General features: G+C 36.6%; 2 protein-coding genes and 1 pseudogene across 2 annotated transcripts; 1 reads left to right on the top strand and 2 right to left on the bottom strand.

Annotated features, from left to right (window-relative positions):
• The first annotated feature begins 4,440 nt into the window (after positions 1–4,440).
• LOC115229374 lies at positions 4,441–4,559 on the top strand (annotated as a pseudogene).
• Positions 4,560–11,111: 6,552 nt separating this feature from the next.
• On the bottom strand, positions 11,112–12,453 carry LOC115229367 (solute carrier family 25 member 51-like). The gene is made up of 2 exons (XM_029799730.2): positions 11,968–12,453; positions 11,112–11,493 (listed from the first exon to the last, which is right to left on the bottom strand). The coding sequence occupies exons 1-2, from the start codon at positions 12,210–12,212 to the stop codon at positions 11,112–11,114; spliced, it is 627 nt and encodes a 208-aa protein (XP_029655590.2). The 5' UTR covers positions 12,213–12,453.
• A 4,394-nt stretch (positions 12,454–16,847) lies between these two features.
• LOC115229368 lies at positions 16,848–18,396 on the bottom strand. The gene is made up of 2 exons (XM_029799731.2): positions 17,572–18,396; positions 16,848–17,230 (listed from the first exon to the last, which is right to left on the bottom strand). Exons 1-2 carry the CDS (start codon positions 17,873–17,875, stop codon positions 16,848–16,850), a joined length of 687 nt encoding a protein of 228 aa, XP_029655591.1. The 5' UTR covers positions 17,876–18,396.
• Between the last annotated feature and the right edge of the window lie 5,655 nt (positions 18,397–24,051).

Here is a 24,051-nt window from a genome sequence, read left to right on the forward strand (position 1 = left end):
TCTATCTGTAGAGAGGTAGTTAATCATTTAGGAACCTTGATTTGCAGCTGTGTTCTTACGTGGCGTAATTCTATGTGCTGTTTAACCCGTCAAAACTCCGTTGACAACTCTAGAAGTTGATGTTGGTGACTATACTCCCAATGTTCCCCACGTTGGTTACAAAGATGAGGACCTCGATTAAAAAATCAATGACCACAAAAAATGTTCAAAATTAGTGACAGGTCAAGGGACTTGTCCAATATTAGTCAAAATGAGAGTAAAGGTGTATATATATCAACTGGCTCACACATACCCATCGGGCAGAATAAAATCCAATCGAATTGCTCACTGAGAAGTACACACAGGCATTTCAGTAGATAATTATCAAAATGTAAGAGACCAGTCTAACCAAGAAACTTAGTTTTGTTCTCCACCACTTAAAGTATTTGACATGTATTTATAGAATTCTCTTTCCTTGCATCTCGGGAAAGTAGTCGTCGGACAGTCCTCCATAAAAGTAGTGGACGGGGATCATTGAGATGATTTCAAATTTAAACTGGAATGTCGCCCTGTACTTTATTCCCAACTTTTTAGGTCAGTTGACTTCATCACGAAGAGACGGACTTGCAATCACTTTGCAAATAAAGGAAGTCGTGGATAGATGGAAAAGATTATTTAATTAATAAATATTTACTTATTTAAATTTGTCGTTAAAAGAATTAAATCAATTATTCATATTTAAAGATTTGTTACATATCAGTAATTTAGGTTTGTTGTGCCGAAATTAATTTCAGGTTCTTACATATTCGATTGGAGCAAAAAGATCATTAAAAGTGATCTTTCAAAGTGATCTTTTATCAAATGCTCAGACTAATTGTAAGTTCATTTTGCTGATATGATTCCTCATGATTTGTAAAAACCATTTCTATTTTTCCTAACTTTTCGTGTAATTGATTGAAAACATTTGGGACAAAGATAAGTGACAAGATTACGAACATGACTCCCCATTAAACTTAATTTATATTGCAATAATAAAGTTATTAAATGCGAATTCTTGACATAGTTCCTGATTAAGCCATTTGATTTTTTAAAATATCAGTTCAAAAGTATTAAAAATAAATATTAACACAAGACTCTTTTTAGCAGCCTGGGCAACCCACATATTGTCGTTATCAACGCCAATGGCTGAAGAGTTTGCTATGGCCGTTGTGGGTTCGAATCCCAATGAGGCCACTTTCTAGGTGGGGTCAATTCTGGCTAACGTTTCCTTACCCGTGAGTTGACGAGTCTTTGTGGGATGACACAGTTGTTGAGTGGAGATCTCCAACCTTTCCAGACCTTAGCGTGGAGTTTGGGTTCACCAAGTCAGTTGGAACTTTCGGAAGTTTCAATTTGATTTCTAAAAGTTCAGGGGGCACTTAATACCCACCGAAAAAGGACTTCTAGAACTCTGACCCAGGGAATATCGTCTTCTCAAGTCGATCACTTTCTGCAGGATCAAACTTTTTCGGAGGATCTTGGTCGCTTGCAAAGTGTATCGGGGATTATAATTAACTGGTTTACCCTTTGGTCAACTTAATAAATAACGTGGTTGAAGTATTGGAATAACTCAGAATGATTATTATCATATTTGAAGGATAGGAATTTCTTTCAATAGTCAACAGAAACATCGGAGTGTAAAATATCGAAGGTCTGCATTAAAGTGGATACCCCAATAAGCACCTCGATTGTTACTCGAGATTGTGGTCCACGAAAAGGATATTACGGAGATCGTTATCGTGGAGGTGAAATCACGTGACTAGACTGTTTGCAGACAGTAAAAGGAGGAAGCGAGCTAGGGCTGATTCACTAAAGTCCATGTCATTTTGTGTGTGATGACATGGGATGGACTGATCACTAAATACCACATTGGGTGTAGATAAGTCGTTACAGGCATATTGGCAGTCAGCTGTACTTAAGATAACTCTGGAGAGTATTTCGTTTGATGCTGTTCTTTCCTGACATTTAGTCGGCGATAGGCGCTGGATCGCATCTTCTCGGAAGTTTTAAAATCCCGAGAAGAGGAGGAAATTGGTGTAGTTCGTTTGATCTCTACCGGATACCTCTTGAATGGCAAATCCGTCCGGATCGGGATTTTTGGATCTCAAAGGATTTTTGGATCTGCTTGTTGATGCGAGAAAGTTGTCGATTCTAAGTACGTGACTTTCTCTCTTGCAAATTATGTACGGGTAGATTCTCCATTCACCCAGGTTAGACTTCGCTCTTTTCAAACACCTTAATGTTGGGTGTATTTACGAATCGTATTTGAAATATAGTACATTTAATGAATAATCTGCAGGTACAAACTCGGAGAGGAAATAACGAATCATTTTCCAACATGGATGAGTGTGCCCATCGAAGAGATTGGCTTTGCCTGGAAAAAGAAGAGAATCAACTGAGAAAAGAAGCATTAATTAAAAATTAAACATTACTCGTTGTTCTGTTCAATAAATCAGATATTTCAAGTCGATCTAATAATATTTTGTTTGAAAATCTAAATAAAAGTAATTTTGAAGTGATCAAAAAACTAGAAGAAATTTTTATGGAGTACGGCCCATGTAAATATTTGCAATCGGAGAACGGCACAGAGTTCAAGAACATTTATATTACGTAAAAAAACATATAGAGAAAAAAATATACTTCCTACCTTCAATTGATGTCACAATTATCGAAGAATGTCCGCCTAAAAAACATCCAGTTATTGAAACCCCACAATAAATGTCAGTTGATGGTATGTTTAAACGTTTATTTAACTTTTTAGGGGAGCAGATAGAGATAAGTACAGCAGAGAAAAAAAATCAACAAATTGTGATCATCTTCTCATTTATAGACATTATTCCTTGCTACCTATTTTCTTTTGTGAATTCTGTCTTTTTCCATCTGCTGAATATTTCGAAATGATTGAATTTTATTTTGCCCTCAAAGTTTGAACTGCATCTGGTCTTGTCGTCCCGAGGAAATTCTGATCAAACAATAGTACAGTGCTGGTGGAAAAAAACCGGTTTTGCAGTTACTAAGTTTTTTTGGCAGATAGCATTCAATTTTCCAACTGAATTGAACTCTTTGGAGTTTATTAGATTTATAATTTTTTTTGTTTATAAAAAATTTCATTAATCGTTTAAAATTTTGAAGATTTAAATTTTTGCGTGTGAATAAAAAACCGATTTGATTTATTGAATGATATTTTATTTGTTGAATTTTAAGTTTTATAAGCAAATGTTAAATGCAATAATTAAAGGAAAGATCCTTGCTCTTTTTGAGTTAAATTGGACGATAAAAGATATCGCAAAACATCTAAATACTTTAAAATCGACAATCAGAGATTTTTTCCGAAAATTCAAAAAATATGGAATTGCTGATAGGATTTCTGATTCCGGACGTCATAGAAAGCTTCAGAAAACAGACATTGAAATCCTATTACATCGATCCAAAAAAATCTTCTACCACGTTGAGAAATGAAATAAAACATTTAACTGGTAAGAGTGTCTGTAGAAAGACAATTGGAACTTATTTAAATTCAAATTTTCTCTTCGGAAGAGTATGTCAACGTAAACCGTTGCTTTCGAAGAAAAACATAATAAAAAGATGTGAATTGTCAAAAATTTTTATTCGGATGAACAATGACGCATGGAAAACTATTATTTTCTCTGATGAAGCATCTTTTCAGATTTTTATAAACAAAAAAATTATAAATTTAATAAACTCCAAAGAGTTCAATTCAGTTGGAAAATTGAATGCTATCTGCCAAAAAAACTTAGTAACTGCAAAACCGGTTTTTTTTCCACCAGCACTGTATTTCCAATGATATTCGAACGCTTTAAAGATTATTTTCATCATCTTTGGCTAAATCATTAATCTAAATTTAATAATCTTCTAATTTTATGCATCCGTTGTTTGCAAACAATCGAAGTTATCATTAGTTAGTTAATAGCACTTCCGATTGTCATAAGCACATAAGTGTCTCATGCCGTACTCTCAACTATCATTCCGGTCAGTCTTTTCTAACCGGCCTTGTTACTCGCGCGTAGAACAAGCTATCATTTCGATTCGCGAAATCTTTCTATAAAAAGGCTATTTAAAAAAGCTACTAATTCCTTAAATGTCGGAGTCTTAATTTCAGACTCAGAACGTTATATGACATGTGGATATCTATTTCATTAATTGTAGCTGGGAATTCGTTAAGAATCTTTTATCAAAATCTTGAAAAATTTTAAATAATAGGTACTATTTTCACTGTTTCATGAAAAATAAATTAATTTTAGCTCATTAGATAAAGAGTCGCATTTTCTAATTTTATTTGATTTCCACATGCTGTAAATTTTGAAATGATGAATCGAAATTTCAGCTAAAAAATGATTTCTTGTTAATTGAACAGGAACAAATCAAATTTATTTTTATTCTGTTTAAATAAATGTGTCATTATCGCACGATCATGCTTAGTCGTAAATACCCGTTCCCATCCGAACACGGCAGTTAAGCGATTACAGGCTGTTCTAGTACTTGGCTGGGTGACCGCCTGGGAACAAACAGTGTCGTACAATTTTTCTATTAAATTAAATATGTATTTTTTCGAATATAGATGTATAGTATGAAGAACATTTATAAATAATTTTATATCATTTGGTGGCTCTTTAAGTCTTGACTCAATTTTATTATTTTTTTACCATTATTTGTTTTTATATATGATTTTTGTAAAATTATGTAAAATTTTACATATTCAGTCGTAAATCTTGCATATACGATATAGAATGTATTACAAGCTTCGTATAAAAATGACTCTTTCAGAGGACCACGTAAGAAATCGAAAATCGTAAAATACTGGGACTTCTGATTGATATTCATAGCCGCAGAGATTGGCGGTATTCTTTGAACGTTGGCAATTCATATATTTTATTCAATAAAGAATGACAAATTGTCCAATTTCGATAAAATGTATTTAAGGGCTTATATTGGGACTCTCCAAAAAGCAAATTATTTTATGGCGTGGTTTCAAGACACTACTTTTTATGGTTTAAAATGAGTTTACATTGCGTTTCACAACGCTTGCTAACTAAGAATTGTTCTGGAAAATCTCACAAAAATTAAATAAATTGTCTAAAAACTAGAAATAGGCAATTTCTTAAATAAATGTAGCAAGACAGTCTATATTAGCATATTTAATGCCAAATCAAATATTTCACATCACAAATCACAAAAATGATCGTCCACAACACTCCCATCCACACTAAACATATTTCTCAACACAATAATTTCCGACTAAAAATAAACAAAGCCAAATAACCATCAAAGCACGATTTTCCGCCACAAGCTTCTCATTCTCGCTTTGCTGTCTCTGAATCACCTCCGCCTGCGACTCAATCATGCAATTACTGTGGACCAAACTATCCTTCAAAACCTTAAGACTCAAAACCAGTCGAAACCTCCACGAAATCCTCACTTCTTCCGCTTTTTGAGGGAGAAATCGACTATTTTATTAACAAAACTAAACTCGATCCTTCAATGACGAATTTGCCCTCACAAATTCACAATTTTGGAAGAACTGATCTTTCTGGCTAATCTGGGCACTCATCAGCAAAATGATCTCGTCTTTGGAGGTCACAGAAGCACGAAGAGACCTGATTTCGTCCACAGCTTGTTCGCCTTGTGGGGAAATATTCCAAAACATACATTTATGTGTGAGACTAATCCTCTGTTGTTCTAATTTTTGCAAATCTAAGGCGTGGGTCATTTGTTTGTGTTGTATTTGTTCAATCAGGCGGTCGACTTTGATCTTGAGGTTTTTGGAAATGACTGCTTGGTCCTCGAATTGGCTGTTTCTCAGTTCGAGATCTGCACATTTGATTTGCGAGTTTTTCAGACTGTCGAGAAGAATTTTGTTCTCATTTTCGAGGGATTTTGTTGTGCTTTCGTGCTGAAGCTGCACGTGAATAAACACAAAATACCAAAACGTTGGCGAATTTGAAGGATTCGAGTTCCCTGTCTCTTTGGAACATGATTTTTTCATCTTGGTGGTTTTTTGAAATTTTTTCGACTGTTTTTCGTTCGTCTCTCTAAAAAGATAATATTTATAATAAATGATACAAGTATATTTTCAAGTTCGTGTTTTTTCTCTAATAGTGACTTGAGTTGGGATTCCTGCTGTTGTTGTGTGAACTACAAATTAGACGAAAGAGCTTTTTGTACTCTGCGGTGCTGGAGTTCTTCGATAATTTCAGTTATTTTTGATTTTAGGTTATTATAAGTATGATTTAAATTTTCTTCTCCCATGGGTGAGCGAAATAAACACAAACAACATAAACTGTTTATTTTCGCGCAAAATTTATTTCATAAAATTAAATTTAAATTAATATTAGAATAAACACTTTTAAATTAAACAATAATTATTGATTCTTATGAGATTTTAATAGTAAAATTTACTAATATTCCCCAATACTCAATTTTGTGTATACAATTTTGTATTCAATGCCAATTCACTAGGAGGAATAAATGCTGTTGTGAGACAATCCTCGTGGCTTTTCCGACTCGTCTTTTAAACGCCCGATATTTAAGTAGAAGAGTTGGTTACTGTGTATCAATTTTTTCAGATTTATTGGAGGTGATTGTGTATAACTTCAAGAATCTAAGTAGGTCTACAAAGCTCTGTCATTTCAGAGATATTGAGATAATAACAGAATATGCCAACATCGACCCTGACAACAGTTTATTAATTACATTAAAAAATTATGTTTTTTTAAATTTTTTTATAATATAAAAGTAAATATTTCTTAATTTGGTAATAATAATTTTTCCATGCTATATCGGAACTGGCCTAATTTATAACGCACATATACTTCCTTTTAAAAATGTTTTCTTCATTTTTAGGACTATTCCTAGCTTATTTCTTTACATTTGGTTTATTCATAATAAATTAATATTTATTAGAATTATTAAAAAACCCAATAAATAGACTATCAATTCCACTGATTAATAACGACGTGGATTTGCTGTCCATCTTTCCATGTTCCAAGGCACAACTATTTTATACCTTCCCCTGGGACAAAAAGGAGACAGTCCTTATCATCAGAGCTGTCGAGGCAGTCAGGGACGGCTGGTATTTGTTCAGGACCCTCAAGACCAGGACTCCGTATTACATTGGGACACCAAAGAGCGTCCCTGGATCGGCAGGAAATGGAATTTACATTCATAAGAGAAAATATGGATTGGAGGAAATTGTGGTTTTTAAACATTTTAATGAGACAAATGTACTGAATCAATGCATTCGCATGACTGTAGAATTAAAGTGCCTCGAACTTATTAAAAATGATTTTTTATGATGAAATAATGAAATGTGATATTACATAAATGTGTGATTGCATTTTATTCTTTAAAATTATTTCTAAACTTATACTTTCATAAAATTTGGAATCGTGACATCTATTGATTTCAAGAAAATATCTTTAGTTCAAATTAATTTAAAAATTCGATTATATTTATGAACTGAATGAACTTTATAAATTTTTGTTTTTTTTAAAAATCAATGCACGGCATGTCAATGTTCAATTAACAACTCAATAATGATTTAAAGGTTTCTTCTTTCATTCAACTTCGTTCTTTGACCAAGTGGAATTCATAATTGAAAATATTCTTTTTACAGGACCAGTAGTGCCAGGTAAGCAAAAAACATATTCGATAATTTTAACAACTTTAATGACTCAGAAATAAGCATACGGACACAATTTTAGAATATCTTAATTTTAAATACAAAATTGAAATTTATAGATGAATCGGTTAAAAAATGCTTAAAAAGTGTCTGCATTCAATATTCGGTAATTGATAAATATAGACCAACATTAACGTTGTATGTGGTTGTATGTTCAATTGTGATTATTTCCCAAGACAACAAAGTAGGTCAATTTATTAATATGTATCTCTGTTAACAATACGAAATCAAAAACGCTCAAGGCACATTCCGTAAAATCTGCAGTAGGTAGTGAATTTTTCGAGATGGATGCTCCCCGAAATACCAATATCCAGAACAAAAAAATATTTTTATGAAAGACAAAAAACAATAACCTTAATTGCGGTTGAGATCATTTATCAAAAATTATTAAATAAAAAAATGGTAAATATTAATTTTGGAGCCAACCTGAAATGTTATTGTAAGCAATTTCATTAAAAAATTGAAAGTTGAAATGAAAGTTTTTTGTAGATCTTGAAACCATGAGGAACCTGCAAGGACGGCGAAGAAAGCTCAACAAGAAGACGTCAAAATTCTATCGAATTCTTAAACTTCGTACTGTGGAACTCGTCTAAAACGGCCCCTGAATATACCGAATATCTCGCTATACCAGCTTTATTCTTCAGTCCAAATTTTTTACAGTTTTTTCAATATAAATTTAACCTCTTTACGATTAAAAATTTAATTTACTGACTTGATATCGTAATTTACGTTAATATCGATAATGGGTCTGCTGATAATCGAAAATTCAATAAATATTTAATCATTAAGCAAAATTTAAGAAATATGTTTAAGATTAAAAAAAGGTATGGTAAAATAGTTAATTTGTCGAAATAAAACCTGAACTGTAAACATATAAAAAAATAAAATTTTAAAGAGAGTTCTGATATTAAAATGATAAGCCAATTAAATTTTTAAGATGTCTAGCAATCTCTAAACTTGAATAAAATTTTGATGATTGTTATAAGAGAGGTCGTTTAGGAATAAAAATAGATAAATAAGTTAAACAGTATATATGCCACCTTTATCACGTGTCGTGAATTGTTGAAAATTATTACTACGATGAATAGCTCTATGGATGTGGTTCCGTCAGGGTTCGATTTGGACAAGTTTCACTATATATGAAAAATGGTATATCAGATCGTAATTTTAATTAAAATTCCATTAAATTGTTTATTCTTGATTTATTTGTTAATAAATTTCTTTACTATCCCTTGATTCTTATTTTCTCGTGAGTCACCCAAGAAATTATTTTCATTGTTATGCTTATGGAAACAATTACAAGCATGTGTACCCCATGCAAATACTAAGATATAATTTCTCTCTTTGATTATGAAATTTCCTACTTTCTTTTTGAGTCGATATTTTCTACGCTAGATTGACCTTCTCTAAAGATCAAATTATGTTAATCATGATCTCTCACAAACAGAGGCCAAGATAACATAACAAGAAAGAGACAAGATTCTGCTAGCCATAAATTCACTTAACTGAGTTTCTTGCAATGTCATTATATAATAACATCTCATTAAATTTTTTTTTTTTTTTGAGGAAGTTATATGTAATTGACAAATAGTTATTAACTAACTAAATTTCCGGCCTCGTAAATGGAAACACAGTTTCCACGTACTATGGCCAAGGAAATCCTTTCGAAAAGCCACTTGGACTCGCGTGGGTCTCCCCGTTTATGGGAGATCATGCGGCCAAGTAAAATGTTTTCAGAGTACAGTTGTATTGATGCATCTTACCTACGAAACTCCACTGCCAATTACCAACATAAATTGAAATATTTGTACCTGTAAACTATAAAATTTCTAACACTCATGTTTAGACCAGGCATTCTCAACCTTTTTTTGTTCATCGCCCCCTTAGATATTTTATCGCCCCCCTTTGAAATTTTATCGCCCCTTTGTCCATATACAATTTAAAAATTTTTGGGCATTGTCCCTTAATTGGTTGTTTTTTGTATATAACTCAAAAATCAAAATATAAAATAATAAATCAAATGTAAAAAATTGAATTTTTATTAAAAATTATTAGTGAGACTTTTGATATTGATGTTTACTCGCTAAATATTCTATGTCGGGTTTAAATCCCATTAAAACAGCTTTACTATCTACAATGACGCTTTCATCAATTTGTAATGAAAACTTACTTCGCTTCAGTCTTTCAATAAGGATTTCCTCTACATTGTCACCCATTTCATCAATACTTTGACGAATCACCTGAACGTGTTAGTTAATGATTAAGACGTTGTGCGCACCCACAACTACATATAAATAAATGTTAAATAACCATCATGTACTGGCTTTGTGAATAACGATTTGATCGTTTTCTTATTTTCAAAATTGTATTTTAAATTTTGAAAATATTCAATCGGCTTTGACATTTTATCCGGGTGCTTGCGTTTTAGATGATCCTGTAATCGTGATGGCTTCATCGCCTCATTTGAGAAAGAACATTGACAAATAAGACAATAAGGCTGTTTTGTATCTTCAGTACTTTGAATAAACCCATATTTTAAATATTCGTTTTGATAATGACGACTTTTCTTATTTGAGCGAAAAGACATCTTAGATACCAAACAAGAATGTAAAAACAGCGTGCTATTTTAAAATCGCCCCCTTGTAAAAAATTATCGCCCCCCTGTACAAAATTTTCGCCCCTAGGGGGGCGATTCGCCCCCGGTTGAGAACACCTGGTTTAGACTATCACTTTGAAAATTATAATTGTACCTGAAGAAATTTTCGTCTTCAAAAAACTTTGAAAATTAAAATACATACCCTTACTTTATAAATTGATAAATAAATGGGTTGATACTAAACTATAGATGCAGTCGTAAATAAAATCTTTCGATCTAAATAACATCTCCTGCTTACGCGGATGCATTTTCGACTAACAGAGAGTATATATATCTAGAGAGAGGCGTACGTTTATCTCGGTTCTGAACAGGAGCATTCTTTTGAAATTCATTGGTTGCAAAAGGAACTTCTCCTCAATCTCTCAGACTGGAATGATGAAGAAAACCCACCTGGGCATTATTACAAAATTTTAAAAGCATAAGTACTCTTAAAAAAATTCAAAATTTAATCTTCAATTGTATGAATGATCCGAATGCTAATTTATTTACTTCCACGGATTGGTCATTAAAGGAGATAATGATGCAAAGCATGGAAATCCTGACGCATATTTGAGGATAGCTGGAAACAAGATAAACAGTGTCACTCGTCGGCTTATTTTCAAATAATTAAATCTATCAGGACATGTTCTCGTGATTAAATAATGTGCCTCCGAGTTACCCGAATAGTCAACTAAAGTATGTAAGTGTCTTTATTCACGTAAAGTTAGTTAATTGACGGTTTGTGCTGAATTAGTGCTTTCATTGGAAAATTCGACTGCCAATAAAGGCATATGCAGTCCCCACCATTCCCCACGACAACATACCCCTCAACCCGTTGAGAAAACATCCCATTCCATGCACAGCCAACGCGTGCTTATTCCACACGTATATAAACGTGCTGAACGGCCCATAAAACCTGCCTCCCATAAACTTCTGTGTTCTGATCCGAACTAAATCGAACGGATAGAACAACACGCCCAAAATCCCCCCAACCAACACTCCGTAAAAAAGCCCACTGGGAACACTTTTCTGGACTGAGACACCACCACGGCCTGTGAACGTGAAGTAAATCACATTTCCGAGAGAATTTCTAGCTGCAATGCTGGTCCACCCACGGAAATACTCTTTCACACCAAATCGCCTACAATGAATTGATTTTATAAAATTTTTATTAAAAATATAATATTTATTTATGCAGTTTAAACTGGCTACCCTGATGGATTAGTAATTCAAAAAAAGCATTAGTGAGAGACCAGCCTAGAACAGCCCTAAAGGCATTAGTACTCACTCCACGGAAGAAGAGAGCCTTGGACATGTCTCTCTGCTGAATGATGATGCGATACACAGCGAAAATAGACAAGAAAGTGCCGTCTATTCTCTGCTGCATATTCACCCTCACCACATTGAACGGGTAGAAGACAGTGCTGATGAATCCCCCACAAAGAGCACCGTACCACAAACTCCTCCAAATAGAGTACTCCTCCCCCATAAAGTGCTCTCGTGGTACAAAAAACATGACATTGGACAAACAGTTCCTTGCAGCAATGGCCGACCAGCCACGGTAAAACTCACTCAGTCCTGCACGCCGCCTAGCACATGCGCCAGCTGAGGATACCGAAGGACGAGGGCAGTGTGGAGGGTGTTCCTCAGCCGACTGTGGTTGGCCCGGTCTTGTAGGAGTACTTGGATTCGTTCGAACGGGCACAGAATCGACTCAATCAGTCCGGCCGATGAGGCTGCCAGTGCCTGATTGGCCATGTGGTGTCGTCCTTGGCTTAATTTGTCCAGTTTTTGTAGCAGGAGATTGTAGAATCCGAACATGAGGGTCATTGAGGTCGTTTTCTGGAGAAGAGGGGGCATTAGGCCTGGATTGTTGGTGTTTATGGCATACCTCTGTACAGGAGAGTGATTCCGTCTTCTTTCACGTTACGGAGGGCCTTGGAAATGGAATATCCGTGCATTTGTTGGCGGGCCACTACTTTGGCCACCGGGTAGGTCACGATTATGCTGAAGAAGGATGCCCCCATTCCGCAGAGAAAGTGCTGATGGATGTTGTCGGCTTTCTTTCGAGAGATGTCACTCATTGTGACAGAGAATACGTGATACCCACGTCACTATAATGTGACTCGATATTTATTATATTTATTAATGTATATTCAAATTTATTTCAACTATGAACTAAGTATAGCCATTTAATACCATTCTTGTTATAACTATGTAGATTTATTTACACATGTGTTTGAGGGGACTTTAATAAACAATTACCCGTTTTCTAAAAAATAAGAACAGTTTTGAACTGATTAGTTTCACTTTAAGTTGTTAAATTATTTAAATTAAATCACTAAAACCATAGTAATATTTCTGTAAACCAACCTTAATAAAAATGGAGGAACCTTCACTGCCAGCTCAATCAAAGAACCAAGACCAAAATGATTTGATTCCTGAGAGTCTCAAAGTATGGGCGAAAGTCAAATTAAATGATAGCTGTTGGGGTCACAGGATCAGCCATCAGGAAGACTGTCACGTTTAGAACTGCAATCCCTGCCTACGAGGGACTACATCAACGCAACTGTCGTCCCTATTTTGATTCACGGAATTACTGCTTTGTCAAGAGAAAGGTTGTGTCAGTTCTCATTTTAAAGACCGACCGACCCAATCGAGTTTTTATGTGCTTATTTAATGAAAAACAAACACAACTATTTATAACTTTTGCATCTACTAATAAACTAATTCTAACATATTCGTATTACATTTTTGCAATTCAAATAAAACCACACAACAACGGACTGTTTGTTTTATTTAACCCAAGAATCACCAACAGTTAATTAGGGTAATTAATTAATTAGGTGATTCCAACAATCCTCAAGATCTTTCTCGACTTTTCCCGATGTTGGACTCTGGACCCAACGCAAGTGCGGGACGGGCAGAGAGCAGTATTAATATTAATTATAATTCCAGTTAATTTAGACCTGATTACAGCCAAGTGAGTGCTTTTAGTGGGGTGTAGATTAACCTGCTATATATTAATGCCTTTAAAAATAACTTTCTATCGCGATATTCGACGGATTGAGACTGTCCTAATTTTAATATGTTGCCAAAAAGCCGCCATGTGGAATTCAGAATGTCCCTGGAAATATATGTTTGTAATTCTCCTTAGTTGGTTTCGATCAAATTGTCAAAACTGTTCATTTCAGCTTTGATGATTCCCAATTTGGATCCGTTATACGTGTTATAGATCCATAATTTTGTCTGTATTTAGCCTTCTTGGACGCCGAATAGTAAGAGTTTAATAATGGGTGACATCTTCAGATTCACCTAGCACTGATCCGACTTTTTATGGGTGCGCTTAGCTGTGTCAAATTTCGTGTATTCTGCTTTGTTATGATTGAGTGTCTGCTTGCGTACCTCTGTTTGACTTTTCAATCATTAATTAGTTCAAGATTGAAACTTAATTGTCTGTCATCCATAAGTTTTCGCAGTCGGTTGTGTGCCTTATACAAGTGGTTTGTTGGTTAAAATTGATAATTTGAAAAAGTTATTAATTCTATTGGTCAATAGTGGGAATGACAAAATAATCTCCGATTTTCGGATCCGCCAATCCCCCGTATAAGTAGCACACATATCGATGACCCAACTCCAACAACCTCGTCGCAAACTAGCAATAACAGGACTACACACCCACCACAGAAGATAAACTACCCTCCCTGCACATGCAGACCTTCAGACTATCCTCATTCTGCCTGATCAACTCAACCAGATAACTCGGAACCCCCTCATTGGGCATCTCACACTGCACTGCCCCAGGCAATGTCCCCTTGTAAAATTCATCCATTCTTCTCAAATCGAAAAAACACGGATTGGTGTTATTGAAGCGAGTTTTTCCACTCAACAAGTCAATCAAATCCTCTGGAGTGACCCGAGGACATCTCCCCGTGCCCAATTTGAGTGTCCTCGCCAACTAAACTAAGATTCAGCCCACTACAGTCTCCTGACAGGACGACTTGATAAAGTCGGGATCCAGCAAGTTGGAAAACGTTTTTGAACAACCAGAGGGAGTCAGACTGGCAAAGTGCTTTGCCTGAGCAATCACAGACTGTGGATCAAATTCTACAAACAATCAAGAAGGAGAACTGAGTGGCTCAGAGAAGAGGATAATACAGTCATCGAAGGACGACCGAATGATGTTGTCCCTTCTCAACATGAGCAAAGAGAAGGCAATAAAGAGGGGGAATGAGTTATCTCGAAGGAGAAGAGAGTCCCACAAATAATACACAACGGGCAGTGGATATGAATCTACACATCAACTCGAATACAAACGTGAGAAGACAGTCATAAACCAGGGAACAGCATAGAGCTACTACTATCAGACCACACTTATTACCTCGGGGAAGAACTCGATTTGATGGATGTGATTGGCCAGTCCTGGGTCGTGGAACCCCACAAGCTGGGAGAAGACAGTCATGTGTTCTTGCACTCAGGACAGACCACTACCTCGAATGACGACGGAATTATTCTTGAGGAAGTAGTTGGGGAGAAATGTTGTGACAAAACTGTCAAAGCAGGCAAAGGCCAGTGCCTCGTCCGAGTGGAGCATACACACGAAGGGGGCACACAGGGAATCCAGTCCTTGCCAGTACGAATAGTCCGGGTGGGACAACACCCACGTGGATAATACCCGCTTGAGCATTTTCTGTCCAAAGGGAGATCTGAGCAAATTCTCATATTGGTGACATCTCTTTACATCCAAATCAATCTGCTGATTATTGGCAATACCTGTCTGTCAGTGTCACTGTCGAGGTGTGCCAAGTCCACTGCGTTATAGACATGCACATAGTCGGCCTATGATAGAGAGGACACACAACCCGCACATTGAGGAGTGTCGCCCACACGTAGGGACGCACAGCCGGGGGAATGTCAATCAATGACTCCTCTTTAATGCGACTTTTACTGAATGGAAACGACTTTAAAAGCCTCGTAAATAAGACCAGTCTCTTCTGCTGGTAGTCAAAGTCAGCCTCTCTAATCACCAGTGGCAGAGGACATGTGTCAGCCAACCGAGTCCTCATTAGTGGGTTAAGGTCGACAACTGAAGCCGACATGAACCTCTAGGACTGTCTGTACAGCCCGACCTCGTGAAAAGTAGTGTAGTCAATTAATTCTATTTCGTCCGAGTAGAGAAACCGTTTAAGAGTGGAATGAACTACATCCCCGTTCAGTCGTATTCCACTGTGGTTAGAAAATACACATACACAGGCATATCCCACAAATTAGTAGTCGACTCTGTCTTGTTTCCCTGCATGATCTTCCATAGGCTGTAGCACTCCTGTAGTCCCACATAGTCTGATTAAACGACCAGATACCAGTCAGTCCATTCCTTCTCTCCTCTCCTGAGTAGGTCTGGTTCATGAAACTGCCCGGCGACCACATTGAGGGTTGTTTTGAGGACAGCACTGGCAGTTGGGGAGTTCTTTTATTGACATCGACAATAAGACATGATTTTATCAACTCCACACGTTCTGGTGGGTACTACACGTGGGAGGAAATGGAGTACCTCAGTCCCCACTGGACTGTTTTCCCTCAGAATAATGTCCAGAGGAGAACACTGACAAATCAAAAAACGCAGGATTTTGGCCACACATACACTCAGACTGACATCCCTCCACAGTTCTTTGTGCTGGGAATTGACCACACAGCCATACAATCAGCACTTCGGCCAGAACAATGCCCAGTGCCCAAATGTCAGTCGAATAGTCCAATTTAGGGCGGTCGGGGAGGGGCAGTGATTCGGCCAAATACACGTCCGGGGCAGTGTAGGAGGGCTTCCTGTCCAATAAGTACAGAAAAGACCCGATTGGGAATGAAATCGTGGAGGAGTCGACTGCCTGGAATGTCCCGTAGTTGGCCAGTTTGACAACCCCCTGCCATTACGCCCAGAATTACATTTTTATCAAAAAGTGTATTTTCTGAACACAGTGTGCGACAGACGATTCCATTTTGGTGTAGAAAGTGCAAAGCAGAACTCAGACCTTCGACTACGGCCGTCCAGTAGTCACAAACCAGGCCACTGAGAAGTAGGTCGTGGAGGGAGTGGTCGTAATGTTCTGTCTTGTATATTATTCCGGCTGGAGTGAGGAGGGAGGGGTACCGTCAGGGGTGATGTGGATGTCCAGATATGAACAAATGTTTGAATGGCTTAGTTTTTTGAGTTCACAAAAGTTTCCATACAATCCAAAGAGACTTGGCGAGCTTTTTAGATTGGAGAGACTCAATGTACTCAGAGTGCAAGAACCGAACATCACAAGAAGCTCAGTTTATTTCACATTAATTACTTTTTATTTAAAACTTGGTTTTTTATTAAAAAATAATTCTTATACAAAAGCATTGGTTATCCAACATAGTCCACATGAATAGCAGATTAGTAACACGTGATGGGGGTTCAGTGTAGTGACCACAAGTCAATTATTTTTAAAAGACAATATTTTATATAAGAGAATATTATAAATTAGAAGTTGGGGAACGTCCTTCTTCGTAGGGACCTCGTGTGAGTAGACGTACCCCACTCTTCTGTACCAACACTGCCCCCAGTGGGGCTGTCAAAACAATGCAAATCACAGAAACGTGGAGAATCTGAACATGAAGGACAGCCTCAACCAGTGTTGCATATTCCAAGTTGTGTCGATATTCCAACCCAGAAGGCTGAGTGGCCTCCACCATTTCCAGAGCTAAGGCTCCAATCGAGGCCTGCACAGAGGCCTTAGGGAACCAGGCAATGGCCACGAAAAGTCTTTCCTTTCTGGTCAGTTTAGCCCGAGCAGTGGCAAGGAAGGCAGTCGACATTCGAGCCACCAGACAAGTGAGAATAATCCCCACAGCCTTCCCTACAAGTTAGTCCAACGGGACATCACCTCCCACGTCCACAGGAATGTTCGAGAAGACTATAAGACTCCCAGCAGTCCCAAATAGGAGAGGCTGTGCTGCAAACCAGCATAGTCTAAGACAATATTTAACCGAGTCCTAAGAGTGAGAATATAAGCATACAAAAGTGTCCTTGTCCTCTCTCCATTTGTGGGACAGGATGATGGACAGAGTGAGACAGCCGAGTGGTCCCCCACCCGAGTAGCCCACCTTGCCAGTTCCGTAGAGAATGGAGAGTGTGCTGAATATGAGCATACTCACTCTGAGAGGCACCACATTGTCCTATATATACACACGTGTGTACTGCTGTCTTGTCGGGAATAACCCACATTATTCCAGCCAAAACAGACCCCACAGTCAGTCCAATCAACACATTGATAGGCCCACTCAGAACGACTAGACTTGTACTTCCTAGGATGAGGGATTAGGGAACCACCAGTGGAGAACACTGTGGAGAAAAACACGTTGAAGAGAGTGATGCCGATTATGTTGTCGACAGTGGCAGTCCCCACGAGGAAGGAGGGGATCCCCTTCCACCCACCGTACCCTTCTTCTTCCAGGGCGACAAGTCCGGGGACGAGCACCCCCAAGGAGACGTTGGCCACCATAAAACTGGTATAAGAAGGGAGACAACCCCATCATCAATGCCCACAGCCAGGGCAGTCCAAAAATGAAGTGAGTCATCAACATCACGGTGGTTCCCTCCACCAGACAAGGACTCACGGAAAGAAGGAGGACAGACAGAGCCATTTGTCTCACTTTTTGTATGTCGAGTCCCATTCCTGCGAGAGTGAGCACAAACGTGAAGGCCAGAGTTCTAGAATGGACAAACTGTGCTCACCGTAGTGCAGAGGCTAGTTTAGAGTCGAGTTGGTAAATTAGTTTTATTCCATTCACGTTTCCAAAGATGAACCCGACTAGGAGCATCCCTGCTGTCTCAGCACATGGGGACCTGTTAGTGAAGGCAATCCTCCCAGACTGGCCAATTTGCCTCCCAATGTGGAAAAGAAAAAAATAATTATGATTGATGATAACTGCCACCCCAGGCCAGTTGTGACGTCAAAGAGAGACCACGTGAGTAGGTAGAGGAGTCCGGTTCCTGCTACAAAGGCAACCAAGTTAGAGAAGGGTTTCCTCAGCTTTTTCCTCAGCTTACTATTCATTGTGGTTATCCGTTAATTCAATTAAATTTATGACGTATATTTATTTAGGGTTATTTATTTTGAATTAATTAGTACAAGATTTCATGTTTTAGCCACAAATTATTAATAAAATATTTGAAAATAAGCGCCAAATAATTTGTAATGAGCAGTGACAGCAACTCAATGACTGGAGACCAAGATCAAAGGACCAAGACCATATTACAAACCAAGATCAAAGGAGCGACAAATATAATAAAGAAAGCACTAGTATTGGTGAATAAACAGTACATAATTAAGTATAGTGGAATAGAATAGACGAGGGGTCCTGCTATAACATGGACGACAACAGCCATGAACTACTCAACCATCTCCAACAGGCACTCCTAATATTGTCGGACGAGTCGTGCAACTCTAAAATGTCAGTGACATCCTGTTCAGTCACAATAACACCAGAGAACAGGCTGTCCTTAAACTATAATATGGCAGTGACTCGACCGACTGCGGACTCTGCCAGAAGGTAGTCCCCCTAACACACAGCAGTACTACGAGGGATTCGGGATAAGACCCAAGAACTGCAGTGGGCGGGAGAGTGGGAGGAGTGTGTGGCACCTGGACTGAGCGTTAATAAGAATGTGTCTTAATAAAAGAGAATTGTTTTAAGCAGTCCCCCCACGGAGAGAGAGAACGAGGTGGATCATGCAGCCTGCGTCTATTTTGTAGAAACTGGCCACTTTGTCGTTCTCCCTGAGTGAGTTAGGGAGTGGGGTACATTGCCTTGCCCGCCACGATCAGTCGCTGTTGGTCTGGGTGGATGCCTTCTGCCTCGTATATCTTTTCCTTTATTTCTCTGGTCTACCATATTAGTCCGTGTTGGCAAACAGTGCAGTCTTCCTGAATGCTGATGTTGATCTGCCAATATTATCCACAGTTATACCTCTCGACCTGTCATTGTCTACAATTTTATTTTTTTATTTTACCTTCACTTTGATCATCATCTTTGTACAACAAGAACACGATTTCTTGGTCTATATACACTATTTTTAAATATAGTAATGAACGAACAAATAATTTTTTATTAATTATATCTAACAATTAGGTTACTTTTCAAGGAATCCAACTCAAGACAAGCACTTTCAGGACACTCAAACTACCTTCATAAAAACACACTCGTTTTATTTGTGAGTTTATTTTTGAGAAAAATGGTCCCCAGTTGGGTCGCCGTAACTTGACTGAAAAGACAGTTGGTCTCGGAATGGTTCCTATATGTAGTTCTGTAAATTTTTGTACATAAAAATAAGTGTCGTAATATGTGATTTAATTGGATAGTTTGTTTTGTTTTAACAATATTTCATTATTGATTACATATTGATTGCCTATTTAACAGTTCTACCTAAAAGCTCTAACATTGAGTTTTAGGATCCAAGTGGCAGAGAAACCTATAAAATTGCAATGATTATGGCAAAAATAATTGTTCTCACGTTTCTGGTGAATATCTCATAAACCATCGATATCAATAATTCTATCAGATCTGAAGGGTTTAAATCTTGAAGAAATTTTAAAACCAGTGCCAATAGTAATGATTCAATTCCCCACAGGATTGACGAAATGTCGGAAAATGTTCCATAATTCAGGATAAACCTAAATGTGGAGTTATCTAAAAGAAATGAACGAAGTATTGTTTATCTTTTTAAAACAACCAATCAAGTTAGATCGGATCTCAATTTGTCATCATCCGTTTCTGTGGATACGATAAAACGATGTTTAAGGTCGAATAATCTTCATGGTAGAATAATAGTAAAAAAACCGAAACTTTTAATAATAAATTTGATGTCAAGATTAGACTGGTGTTTTGAAAAACTTACATTGGGATTTGAAGAATAGAGTAATGTATTTTTTTCTAATGAATGTCGATTATGTTATTCCAATTGTTGGAAGATGTTTAAAAGACCAGAAAAATGTAGAGAAAGAGAATAAAATAATTCATCCGAAAACTGTAAAGTTTCTCCGAATATCGTGGTATGGGGTTGCTATCACTGCAACTGGAAAAGAGCATTGGTTTTGTGTAGAAAAAATGTTTATTTCAATAAATACCAAAGAATTCTAGAAGAAGGATTAGAAAATATTCGAACAAATTGAAGGAAACGCAAAAAAGGTTTAACACCACAAAATATTAATGCAATTTGTTAACCGGTTGAAAAGTATTATGTCACAGGGTGATCAGACCCCTATGGGCAACCTGGCCTTTACGTGTTTCCATGGCAACTACATAGCAAATTTACAAAAGGCCACTAAAATAAAGGCAATCGATCCGAACTAATGATTGAACTTTAAATTTTTGAGAAAATGATGTTTTATATTTGAACCATGCTTGCTTTAAAATAATAAAATTCTTTACAACATTAGCAATTATAACGTGAATATTTTTTATTTTTGATAATATAAATTGCAACTTAGCAATTATAATTTACATCAATTTTTTGCAAAGTTTGTAACAACTTTAACTCTAACCCAAACCCTAACGTTGGCAAGTGACAACATAAATATTCAAAATCTAACCTAACCTAATCCAAACCCTAACGTTGGCAAGTGACAACATAAATATTCAAAATCTAACCCTAACATTAATCCAAACCCTAACGTTGGCAAGTGACAACATAAATATTCAAAATCTAACCCTACATTAATCCAAACCCTAACGTTGGCAAGTGACAACATAAATATTCAAAATCTAACCCTAACATTAATCCAAACCCTAACGTTGGCATGACAACATAAATATTCAATCTAACCCTAACCTTAACCAAACCCTAACGTTGGCAAGTGACAACATAAATATTCAAATCTAACCCTAACATTAATCCAAACCTAACGTTGGCAGTGACAACATAAATATTCAAAATCTAACCCTAACATTAATCCAAACCCTAACGTTGGCAAGTGACAACATAAATATTCAAAATCTAACCCTAAATTAATCCAAACCTAACGTTGGCAAGTGACAACATAATATTCAAATCTAACCCTAACATTATCCAACCCTAACGTTGGCAAGTGACAACATAAATATTCAAAATCTAACCCTAACCTTAATCCAACCCTAACGTTGGCAAGTGACAACATAAATATTCAAAATCTAACCCTAACATTAATCCAAACCCTAACGTTGGCAAGTGACAACATAAATATTCAAAATCTAACCCTAACCTTAATCCAACCCTAACGTTGGCAAGTGACAACATAAATATTCAAATCTAACCCTAACCTTAATCCAAACCCTAACGTTGGCAAGTGACAACATAAATATTCAAAATCTAACCCTAACCTTAATCCAAACCCTAACGTGGCAAGTGACAACATAAATATTCAAAATCTAACCCTAACCTAATCCACACCCTAACGTTGGCAAGTGACAACATAAATATTCAAAATCTAACCCTAACATAATCCAAACCTAACGTTGGCAAGTGACAACATAAATATTCAAATCTAACCCTAACTTAATCCAAACCCTAACGTTGCAAGTGACACCATAAATATTCAAAATCTAACCCTAACATTAATCCAAACCCTAACGTTGGCAAGTGACAACATAAATATTCAAAATCTAACCCTAACATTATCCAAACCTAACGTTGGCAAGTGACAACATAAATATTCAAAATCTAACCTAACATAACCAAACCCTAACGTTGGCAAGTGACAACATAAATATTCAAAATCTAACCTAACCTTAATCCAAACCCTAACGTTGGCAATGACAACATAAATATTCAAAATCTAACCCTAACATTAATCCAAACCCTAACGTTGGCAAGTGACACATAAATATTCAAAATCTAACCCTAACCTTAATCCAAACCCTAACGTGGCAAGTGACAACATAATATTCAAAATCTAACCCTAACATTAATCCAAACCCTAACGTTGGCAAGTGACAACATAAATATTCAAAATCTAACCCTAACCTTAATCCAAACCCTAACGTTGGCAAGTGACAACATAAATATTCAAAATCTAACCCTAACCTTAATCCAAACCCTAACGTTGGCAAGTGACAACATAAATATTCAAAATCTAACCCTAACCTTAATCCAAACCCTAACGTTGGCAAGTGACAACATAAATATTCAAAATCTAACCCTAACCTTAATCCAAACCCTAACGTTGGCAAGTGACAACATAAATTTCAAAATCTAACCCTAACCTTAATCCAAACCCTAACGTTGGCAAGTGACAACATAAATATTCAAAATCTAACCCTAACCTTATCCAAACCCTAACGTTGGCAATTGACAACATAATATTCAAATCTAACCCTAACATTAATCCAACCCTAACGTTGGCAAGTGACAACATAAATATTCAAAATCTAACCCTAACCTTAATCCAAACCCTAACGTTGGCAAGTGACAACATAAATATTCAAAATCTAACCCTAACATTAATCCAAACCCTAACGTTGGCAAGTGACAACATAAATATTCAAAACTCTAACCCTAACCTTAATCCAAACCCTAACGTTGGCAAGTGACAACATAAATATTCAAAATCTAACCCTAACATTAATCCAAACCCTAACGTTGGCAAGTGACAACATAAATATTCAAAATCTAACCCTAACCTTAATCCAAACCCTAACGTTGGCAAGTGACAACATAAATATTCAAAATCTACCTAACCTTAATCCAAACCCTAACGTTGGCAAGTGACAACATAAATATTCAATCTAACCCTAACATTAATCCAAACCCTAACGTTGGCAAGTGACAACATAAATATTCAAAATCTAACCCTAACATTAATCCAAACCCTAACGTGGCAAGTGACAACAAAATATTCAAAATCTAACCCTAACATAATCCAAACCCTAACGTTGGCAAGTGACAACATAAATATCAAATCTAACCCTAACATTAATCCAAACCCTAACGTTGGCAAGTGACAACATAAATATTCAAAATCTAACCCTGACCTTAACCCAAACCCTAACTCGAATTAAATGATGTTTCTGCTGACGATTCTTCAGACATTTTTTACAAAAATTGGAAGCCTTTTTGGCCACCGGTGTTTGCTTCGAGCATTCATATCCTCCGGGAATATCCCGATTAACGCTTCCTTAATTTGATTGTATTCGTTATATATTTCTGACGTAACCCTTAAACCCAGACATCACAAAGTGTGAGTAACCACGCTGTTAAAATTAATATACTTTTGGTAAGCCATTTTAAAAGATATTCAAATGTAATTTTAATTAGAATAATTGATTTTTTTTTTTTTTTTTTGATTAATCTACACTCTTCCATATATAAATTGCTATATTCAATATTTAATACCTTTTTCTGCGTTTCCATAGAAACGTAAAAGGACTGGCTGCCCTAGCGACATAGTCGCCCATGTGACATATTATCCCCGAGTTACTCGTGGTGAGGACCTTTATGATTTTTTAATTTAACAAATAATATTTGTTCTGTTTCCCATAGCATGATTACAATTAGTATATACAATATTTTGATAAAATGCAAGCTTGAATTTCAAAATTGTACATTTGAAATTTTCAATTGCAATTAGAGATTTTAATTATAAATTTGAAATTTATAATTGACAAATTGACTCGAAAATGGTATAGACACGCACGTTTATAT

Source organism: Octopus sinensis, unplaced genomic scaffold (assembly GCF_006345805.1).
Source record: "Octopus sinensis unplaced genomic scaffold, ASM634580v1 Contig12511, whole genome shotgun sequence".
NCBI lineage: Eukaryota > Metazoa > Mollusca > Cephalopoda > Octopoda > Octopodidae > Octopus > Octopus sinensis.